This window comes from Malania oleifera, chromosome 13, assembly GCF_029873635.1.
Source record: "Malania oleifera isolate guangnan ecotype guangnan chromosome 13, ASM2987363v1, whole genome shotgun sequence".
NCBI classification, from domain to species: Eukaryota; Viridiplantae; Streptophyta; class Magnoliopsida; order Santalales; family Ximeniaceae; genus Malania; species Malania oleifera.
In genome coordinates, this window is record NC_080429.1 from 3,114,390 (window position 1) to 3,124,984 (window position 10,595).

Here is a 10,595-nt window from a genome sequence, read left to right on the forward strand (position 1 = left end):
TTTAAAAAGATCGCAATGATACAATTTGGTTTATTCCCATTCAGTGAGGGACAATCTCCTACTAGGTCTCCTGTGTTTTATGGTGTCAATTACACCTATTGGAAAATTAGAATAAGTGTTTTTATAAAATCAAAAGACTAGATGGCCTGGCAGTAAGTGTTAAAGGAAATTATGTGCCTTTAAATGAAAATGAATTTTGTTTGATTAATTCAAATATCATGAATATGTTATACTGTATATTAGACTCTAATGTTTTTGTTAAGATCATGACAAGTAAGAGTGCAAGGAAATTTGGAATGAACTGGAAAAGAAATATAGAGAATCCTGGGGAGAATGATACAAACACTTACGAAGTGGTAAATGACAGGACAGTTGTATTAAAGAGGTATATGATCCTATTTTTAGTCTTCACTTCGCAGCAATTTTCTTCTTCGTCGGCATCTCATCAGCCGACATCGTTGTCTTCCTCGCCTGCTCTGTGCATCGGCATCTCATCGCATGACATTGTTGTCTTCCTCATCAGCTCTGTGCATTGGCATCTCTTCCTGTCGATCATTTCCATCTGTGCTTCACATCAACGGAGTATTTTTCATCATCTTTTACAGCAAGATGGAGATGTTAAATCTTTATTCACTATCTTCTTGAATTGTTAGTTTAGTTGTTAATTCAGCTCTTAGTTCATTACTAGTATAAATATTGTCACTTGTACAATTTTTCATCATTCCGGAATATACATTTTATTTATTTAACAGGATCTTCGCAGATGGAAGACGCAATTGGCACTACTGATGAAGCCCTTGCTCCATCGCTTACGCCTACTGCACCTGAGGGGTCAGGTTTACATGACTTCGTGATTTCAGGTACGGTCCTCCAACGTGCTGTGCTACCGGAGGATTCTTACGAGCTGAAGATGATACTCACAAAATCCCTTACTTCAGCTACCCCCATGCCGCTTATCAGGTATGTTTTTGATGTGTTTATGGGTTTAATTATTTGTTCACTCCCTTTTGCTTATTATTTTTTGTTATTTTTCTCCTTTGTATTTTTTTAACTAAAATTATTTTATTAATTTAAAACTATATATATATATATATATATATATATATATATATATATATAATCTGTCTATCTAATAATCTAAAAGCATTCAAAATTTCAGTTCCTGTAGCTTCATATAAAGTAGCCAATTTCAGTTCCTGGAGCATCATATAAAGGAGCCACTTTTGAAGCACCTTAACTAAGGTTTGTCTTCGATTTTTGTAATTTTCTGTGTTGCATATACCTTTGGAATGCATTGTATGTGTTCGATGAAATGATTGACGACCCTTGCTGGTTCCCTTAGGCTTCTTTGTCTTGTGCATCACTGGATTTGATCTAGAACAATGATTTTGTGGAATTTGAAAAGTTTAATTTCAGCCGTGGAACTGGTTTTCTGGAGCAAAATCCAAATTTGATTGTGTTTAAACCAACTATAGATTTGGAGATGGGATCTCTTCCACTTCATGCAACAAATCACAGCCTTAAAGCTAGTGGCAGACATAGGATGCTATTCTTGGAAGGACAAAGCACATGTTTACCTTGATAATTTTTAATAAAAATTGCAAATGCAATTTTAATTTGTAATTGCACAAGCAATATAATCATTAAATTGAACTGTATTAATAGATTTACGGGTGGGGGAGAGAAAGCACCTTTCATTTTCTTTGCTTTAGCAGATTTCTGATCATAAACATGTTGCTTCACATTTTATGCCTAAAACTTTTGTAGGGAAAACCTCTATATTTAATTTTCAAAGCATTGAGGGGCATTTTGAAATAATGTAAAAAATATTCATTATATAATATCCAATATATGTTGGAGCTTTTGAACTTGGGGAGGCAATTGCCACCATTGCAGCCTCCTTGGATCTGTCATTGCTTAAAGTCGGTGGAGTTTTAGAAAAGCCAAAAAAAAAAAAACTGCTTCTGTGTAAATAGGCAGCTGATGCAAACTGGGAGGTTGATGGAATCTAGAACAATGATATAGGCAAGTACCGTTACCTATTTGATAATAAAATCTATGTTGTGTAAAACCCTCAAATATGCATAGCGGAATATATATTTGTATGTAAAAGATCAAACACACAATGCAGCCCTTTAGTGGTGAATATACTGAACAATTCACAACCACATCAAATTAAATGAAAGCAATAACAATCACAAAGACACAAGGAATTACGTGGTTTGACAATGTCTATATCCACGGGAGCAAATAGTAAGGATTCACTATCTTCTTGTGTAAATAACAAGAGTAATACAAGAACCCTCTCAATTCTCTCAACAACTATCAACTAACCCTCTAAATACATCCAATAGGAAATATAAATAGAGTTCCTAGAGATTTTCCCTCCAAACCCCAATTATAGTAACGTTCTCCATTCAAAATTTGAAATCTGCACTGGGTGTCCCGAGCCAAACCGTCGATAGTTTCAGACAGAATGTGATTGTCTGAAATTCTATTGCCAAACCGTCGACCGTTTAGTCAAACCGTCGACGGTTCCCTTGCTACACTGCTGCATTCCTTCATGCTTTCTTTTAAAATGTGAGCCACGATTCACAACAATCTCCACCTTGGTGAACATACGCCCCTTAGGAGAATCCGAAAAACATGAACCCGTTACTCCACCTTGAACTTGGGACGTTAGGTTGGGACTGCCTCCTATCTAACAACTGGAGACAAACACCAAGTCTAAGCAATACCGCTTGAACTTGTCGATGCCAGTTTTGGCTTCTACCATCAACCCCAATTCAGTTGTAGATGCAACAACCAGAGACTTCGCCCTAGGCTTCCAACAAGGCCTTCCCACAATAGTAAACAAACGCTGCCGCAAGCCTTCTGTTACGAAAACCCCTTGCATAGTCTTCAACAAATCTCACAACTGGCGGTCTACTCTGCTATCGTCCGAAACACCCCATTACACCATTATGAGGGACCTTTGACATATCCCGGACATCACAACCTGTCCTTGGGTACCGAGCTGTAGACATTTCATATCGATTCTCCACAGAACTCCCTTGAGACGGCAAACAAAGTCTCCCTGCGATTCCGTCCACAAAGTCACCTAGAGATAACACCAATCTCCCTACAGCTCTGTCCATACAAATCATCAAACCAAGACCCTTCTTGGTCGTACCCAACACATTCATGTCAAAACCTTTCAACAGAGTTCCCAACTGATTAGCTTCAGTCAAAGCCTTCCCAGCCAATAACATGTCATTCACACACAATAGATATATCACCCTGTTGCATCCTATCACCCTCTTCCTCACTAGAAGCCTCACCAACTCCCACACTTGGTACATATGTAATACTTCCATTTCCTCCACCATAGCACTTATCCATCTATTTTTTCCCTTTGTTGTGCACGACAACTTGAAAAATAGTAGGATCCTTGTTGCTAGTAGTAATGAATGCATAAAATTTCAGAATGTCAAATCTATACCTAAGTGGTGGTCTGATAGTGCATATGGGCCCACCGTGATCCTGCTAGTCTTCTGAGCTGAAACTCCCTACAATATGAACAATGTCATCTCTGCCCGTAGTTTGTGGCTTCACCTGTATCGCAAGCCCATTTATACCGTGATATTGTTGACCCAAGATAGAACTCCCTGCGTTTCTATCTTGAGTATTTAATTCCACTTGAATAACCTGATTGATGCTGCTGCAGTTTTTTGGTATTTGTTTCTCTTCCTTTACTTGAGTACGCTGCCCCATGACTTTATCATCAAAAGTCATGTCCTCAATCGCCCCTTTGTTTGTCACAAGATTACCCAACTTAAACCCACCTTTCTTATACCCCAAAAAGATATACTGTCCGGACATAACACCAAGCCTAGATCCTCCATCACTAGAATAGTGCACCAGTGGACATCCACTCACGCCCGAGTAGTCTATCGCAAAACTTACCCACAATTCACCTGCAACTCTCCCATCCAGTGATACCTTTGGCAATTGGTCACACGAGAAACACGTCATACTCACTGATTTCACCAAGAAGTACCCTATAAGCCCTACATATAGTCTGCCCTGCTCACAAAACTCCTTGAACAAAATTAGTATACTCAGTCCCAATGTTTGACCTGAGGATCTCTCTCCTGGTTTGTTTCTCCACTTCAACCACAAGTTAAACCTAGTAAACACTTTAGGCTTGTGTCACATGAGATAAACCAAGATCTTTCGTAATACACCCCCGAAAAACATATGTCTACCCCATGTTGCTATCCTCACTGGTCCCCAAACATCTGAATACATGTAGTCACCCATATGCCACAACCGCATATGCCAAGGAACTTCTGACTTAGATTCCATAGCTGCAGCTCCACCTACAACCGTATTACCCTGCAGTGCATAGATATTGTGTGCTACCTTTTCTCCTTTCATCACTATTAAGTCACCTTTACACGCTTTTATTTCCCCACTTGAAACTATATCCATTACAATGTAAAGTGCCTAGTGAAATTACATTCTTCCCTAGACTATGTACATGCTTTACATCACATACGGTTTTCACAACACCATCATACATTTTGATTCAGACATTTCCAATACAAATTATTTTGCATGGAATATCATTTTCCGTCAAAACACAACCAATATTAACTGGCTTATAGGTGTTGAACCATTTTCTATTTGCTATCATGTGATAAGAGCATCCAGTATCTAGGATCCAAGAATCATCCGTGAGGCACTCCGAACTCGATGAAATGCATAGCATATCAACATCACTGCTTTCCGAGTCTCCTTCCACTACATTTGCATATTTTGACGAACCCTGTTGATTATTAGCATTTCCTTTCTTCCACTCCGGATCTCATGTGCCTAATTTTAGCGCACCTAAAACATTTAATGTCCTTTCTCTTCTCGGACTGCAACCGAGATCCACTCCGGGACATATGTCTTTCACATTCCTGGTGGCCTTCTAGAAACAGATGACAATATTTCACAATGTTTATACGAAGCAAGTTTGTACTAAATGCCAAGATCTTTACGCCACGTTTTTGCTACTATTTTGGTTTACTGTCAGTCATTCAATGTGCGAGAATTATGGGATAAATATTATGAAGCATTATCAGAAGATTGTAAATGTGAATAAGGTGTCATGCCATAGGTACAAACTTGGAAAACAATTGAGGATGTGAAGTTTTTATCAAGAACATGGGGAAAAAATAGACGACTACGATTTACCAGTTATTCATTTAAGTGATGATTGTATTTGCTCCAGTGAGAAAAGGGAAATTATTGATGAGCTATCCATACCTATTTCATTAGAAAGCCAACAACTGTCAACATACTTGAACAGTGAACTACAATTAGCTTACTATATTAGATTGTGGGAATATTAACACTAGAGGAATATTTTTCATTGATGGACCTAGTGGTACCGGTATAACATTTTTGTATTGTGCAATTTTAGCCACTATTAGATCGAAAGGCATGATTGCAATAGCTATAGCAACATCCGGTGTTGCTGCATCCATACTTCCAAGTGGTTGAACGGCACATATGAATCCACAATGTGTGACATTCCAAAGTAGAGTGGAACAGTTGAATTATTGAGAAGGTCAAGAATTATTATTTGAGATGAGGCACCAATGGCTAAAAGATGAACAATAGAAGATTTAGATAGGAGCTTACAAGATATTATGAGCAACCAGAAACTTTTTGGGGGTAACAAGTTTTACTAGTAGTGCCCAAAGGAACAAGGGCACAAACTATCAATGCAAGCTTGGTGGAATCATATCTTTGGAATAACGTGGAAAAACTAATCTTGACAATTAATACACGAGCACAAACTGACCCAACATTTTGTAATTGCCTACTACTGGTTGGGAATGGTGAGGAACCTACAGTAAATGGTGATATGATGAAAATTCCTTATGAAATGATGATCAAGTACTGAAAGACGGAGAATGCAGAGAGTCTACTTATTAATAGTGTCTCTCCATGCCTACACCAAAATGCTCAATCAGCTGAGTATATCACAAACCGTGTTATTCTTGCTACTAAAAATAAATTTGTAGACATGTTAAATGAGAAACTCATTGATATGTTTCTTGAAGATGTTAAAACATATTTTCCCTATGATACAACCATTGATGATACTCAAAATCATTACCCATAAGAGTTTTTGAATATTTTGATGCCAACCCACCCATAGACTTATGCTCAAAGTGAATTGGCCCATCTTATTGCTAAGAAACCTTGACCCAAAAATGGTCGAATGTAATGGGACAAGGTTGGTCTGTAGAAGCATAAAGAATAATGTCATTTGTGCTGAAATTACAACAGGAGTACAGGACATCATGTTGGGAATCAAGTTTTCATACATGGAATACCACTCCTACCTACAGAGAATGAAGGATACCCATTTCAATTCAAACGAATTCAATTCCCTATTCGACTAAGTTTGTCAATGACAATAAACAAAGCACGAGGGCATTATCAACTATATGTAGCATTATCAAGAGATATTTCTTCTTCAACGACAAAAATTCTTACAAAGACAGAAACATCAAGGAACAACGATGAAAGTTATACTAGAAGTGTTGTATTTAAAGAGGTCCTTGTTGCCAACAAGTATTTACAATAAAAAGATTAATATTTTATTTCTTAAATGTATATTGTAAGTAATTTATTTGAAATTGAAAAGGATATCCAACAAGATTTGTTTACACATATTCTATATTCATATATTAATGAATATTTAGTTCCAAGTTGACAAATTTATTATGTAGTACTTTTTTTTTTTTTTTTCATATAGATGACTTATTTTTGCATGATTTATAAAGACTTTTTTGAAACTTTTGTCTCTTATTCTGCTTGGTGGTTCATGGGAAAGTTGTTTAAAAGTCTCCTGTTCAAGTTACTCTCCACCTCCTATAACCAATTTAATAGGTAGTTCAAAATTTATGTTCTTTAGCATTGCAAAGCAGATATAGTTATGAATGATTATTTTATGTTGTACCCTTACTAGAATCTTGAAAAAAACTTAAGATACTCTCCACCCTCTTAGAACTGGTTTAGTATGTTGCTCAAAATTTATATTCTTTAACATTGAAAAGCAAATATAATCATAAATGATTAAACAAGAGCCCAAAACCACAAAAACATGATAGACTGAGAAGCAAAGAATTAGAATTAGGAAACCCTCTGCTCCAATCTATTTTCATAACCCACAATAATTTCAATGAACTTTTTTGATTGCATATTGCATATGGTTAAATATCACTCGATTATTTACGAGACTATTCCATGGAAAAGGTATACTCGAAATAATATATTGAATTGAGTGTTTTATCGGTTGCTTATTTGTTCACAATAAATTTCAAATCATCAGTTAACATGTAGTTTTATAGAGAAGTAATATTAATACTAGATTTGTTTGGCTTCTAATTTATGTGTCAAAAATTATATTTTTCTTATAATTCAGATGAAGTTATTGTTATGAGGCATAATAACATTGTATATTGCAAAGGGGAATTATCTATAGACTTTGTTTGGTTTAGTGGTACCCTCATAACCTTCTAGCTATCAGAATAGGTACTAGTTTTTCCCTTTGATTATTGGCCTCCCTTTGTTTGCATAATTATCAAAATTTGTGAATCAATGAATAGTTATATAGACCAAAAAGGGCATTCAGAGACTGCAATTACCCAACTCGCTGCATACTTCAAATGAGGCGTTGATTTGGTGACTAACCCATTCATGATATAGATGCTACATTTTTAACCTACTGCCCACATAATGTTTGTGTTATGAGTAATACTTACACCCTATGATGACAAATGTTTGCTTCCTTGTATTAGTTAAATTATTTTCCTATTTTGAATAGAAAAAAAAATCAAACAAGAATCAGGCACTAGAGGTCATACCCTCATCAACAAATTAAGATCGTTTGATAGAGATTAGACAATTAAAGTTGTTCTAAGAAGAGGACAAATAGAAACTTACAGCAATCAGAAAGGTTCAGGAGACATATGGAAGCTAATATTTATGGATGACGAGGTATGAAACATTTTATTCAAATAAAAGCATTGAAGTGCTATATTAGTGTCATTTTAACATTAATTACTTATATTGATAACTTATAATTGATGCTCATAGGGTATAACAATACAAGCAGTTGTATTTAATAACACCATTGACATGTTAAAAGAATCGCTTATCAAAGGAAGGACATACTTCATTTCTAATGGACTTGTAAAGCAAATAAACTCGTCTTTTGCTAATGTCTATGAAGAACATGAATTGTTGCTCAATTCAATTACTCACGTGGAAGATTCTGATTGCTTAATCTCCTTGACAAAATACAATTACAACTTCGTATCTTTTAGAGATTTGCATCTACATGTGAGAAGTGACAACATCATTGGTATTTAATTCAAACTTCAAGTATATTAACGGTTAATATATTATTTACCATTTAATTTATTATATATGCAATACTTTAACCTTCTATATTTTCCAGATCTGATAGGTATCATTGTTGAGATGAATTCAGAGTACAACACACTATTACTTGGTTTAATATTTTAAAAATAGGAAAAAGGAAAAGAAAATTTACTAATAAAATCTTATTTTAATTTTAAAAAAAATAAGTGACATTTTATAAGTGGCTCTTTGGGGAGATCTCGCAATAAACGAAGGGCATGAACTAGAGGACATGGAGTAAGAGGGACAGGTACTGGCAATCTCCAAAATCAAAGTAACTTCATATTAAGGTAAAACGTTTCTCTTTTTTGTAATCTACTAGTTTCAAAGATACATAAAAGAAAATAACATTGCAAATATATAATAATTTATAATAAAATATCATATGGACAATAAAACGTGCAGTAGATTGATATATAGTTATTTACCCTATTCTTAAATCATATAGTTTTATAATGTCTTTTAACTTGCAAGCTAATTTTAAAAATTTAGGTATGATCAACATTAATGGATGGATAAACTGTCTCTGTCATCAATGACAATAACAACGATACAAATTAATCCTCCACGTACAGATGCATACTTGCTAAATGAAAGGTACTGTTATCTTTGCCTTCACATATTTGTGTGTTTGTGTGTGTGTGTGTGTGTGAGAGAGAGAGAGAGAGAGGAAATGTATGTGTATATGTATTTTTTTTTTTTCCAAAGTAGGACTAAAGTTACTAATAAGTTACATTGTTGGAAGTAAATGCAGAACACTTGCAAATGAAGAACAAAAGAAGGTGAAAGATGTATTGTGCCCAACAAAAATATGCACTTGCTGAGCATATTTCCGTAGAAGATTTGATTGAACAACCATGCTCGATGTAAGTACTAAGGGAGTTTTAAATTGTTAATAATTCAAGCATATTCACATCATATACAACTAAGTAATTATATTCAAAATTTCAGAGTTTGTATTATTGTTTTACTGCAGCAATGGTGAGCATTGAGAACAAGGATGAACCATGGCACAATGCCTGTAAAACTTGCAAGAAGAAAATATTTTCGAACGATGGCAATATGAAATGCCTGAAATGCAGAGAGAAAAATCCAGAATCTTCACCTTGGTGAGTTTGCACTCTTACAAATCATAAAGTCTTTGGTTTCTACATATTAATAATGTTATTAGAAAAACAATAATGCAGGTATATTCTCAATGTGATTGTTGATGATGGTAAAAGACAAGCTATTGTCACATTATTTGATGCAACATCAACAATTACATAATGCACTGTAGATGAATTTCTTGATGCAAAACACAAGGTAAATTATATATTGATTTGATCATAAATGAAATGATGGCAAAAGAAATTTAATAAGAGATTATTGACAAAAAGTAACATTGCAGGAAGATGATCAAAATGAAGATGCACGAAGAATTTTGGACTCCAAAGGAAAATTATTTAACTTCATTGTGCAAGTTGATAATATCTTTTGAAATAGTCGAGCATCTGGAAAGTTTATAGCAATAGAAGTACATAACTATGAAGCAACAAGGAAGGAGCAAGTGATGAGCAACAAAAAAAGGATCCACATAAAAAAGGAGTTGCATAGATTGAAACAAAAAATGATCAATCCTCAAAAGACTGAAAATGAGAGAGAAAAGGCAGACAATGACAAAGAAGATGATGAAGAACTGACCGAATTAGATATTTGAATAGCTAGATAGATTTAGAGTAGATAATAATAGGTTTTTGAATTTATTTTATAATGAGATTAGATAAATGACTTTATGTAGTAGTTATTTTAAATAAATATGAGTACGTTCTTAATTCTTTGTGGAGGAAAACCTGAAATTGGTTAGTATGCTGCCAGAAAGGATGAACTATGTATGTATATAATATATATTCATTTAATTCTTTTTTATCCTATGTTTCTAAAAATTACTCTCTTGCTGGCAACGAATGATTGGAAGTTTTGGGGGAAAATATGGTCAATAAATAGTAGTTTTTTTATATAGATATTATTTTCACTGGAAAAATAAATATTTTCAAAATAATAGGGAAAATTAAATAGAAGGAAGTTACATAGCCAAAATATAAAAACAAATAAAAGTGACACTCTAGAAACAAAAGAAAAGTGAG

The 10,595-nt window shown here is 34.6% G+C and overlaps 1 protein-coding gene across 13 annotated transcripts; it reads left to right on the forward strand.

The window, feature by feature from the left end:
- The first annotated feature begins 257 nt into the window (after positions 1-257).
- Positions 258-10,375, forward strand: LOC131146190 (uncharacterized). Of its 13 annotated transcripts, none has more exons than XR_009134262.1 (9): positions 267-582; positions 764-960; positions 1,160-1,242; positions 8,507-8,759; positions 8,962-9,066; positions 9,224-9,335; positions 9,446-9,578; positions 9,657-9,774; positions 9,860-10,375. XR_009134262.1 is itself a non-coding variant. In XM_058095585.1 (3 exons), the coding sequence occupies exons 1-3, from the start codon at positions 499-501 to the stop codon at positions 1,176-1,178; spliced, it is 300 nt and encodes a 99-aa protein (XP_057951568.1). In that variant the 5' UTR covers positions 267-498; the 3' UTR covers positions 1,179-1,241. The 13 variants fall into 13 exon arrangements, 2 of the variants coding, with proteins under 2 accessions (XP_057951568.1, XP_057951567.1); XR_009134265.1 differs by having other exon boundaries at positions 8,638-8,759; XR_009134261.1 differs by having other exon boundaries at positions 366-648; positions 753-960.
- The last annotated feature ends 220 nt before the right edge of the window (positions 10,376-10,595 follow it).

What these genes read in the sequence shown, in the direction of transcription:
- LOC131146190 (XM_058095584.1), top strand. Translation starts at nt 390, where the DNA reads ATGATCCTATTTTTAGTCTTCACTTCGCAGCAATTTTCTTCTTCGTCG. An exon ending in CTGTGCTTCACATCAACGGA is followed by an intron (nt 583 to 752) that starts GTATTTTTCATC and finishes TTTATTTAACAG; the next exon opens with GATCTTCGCAGATGGAAGAC.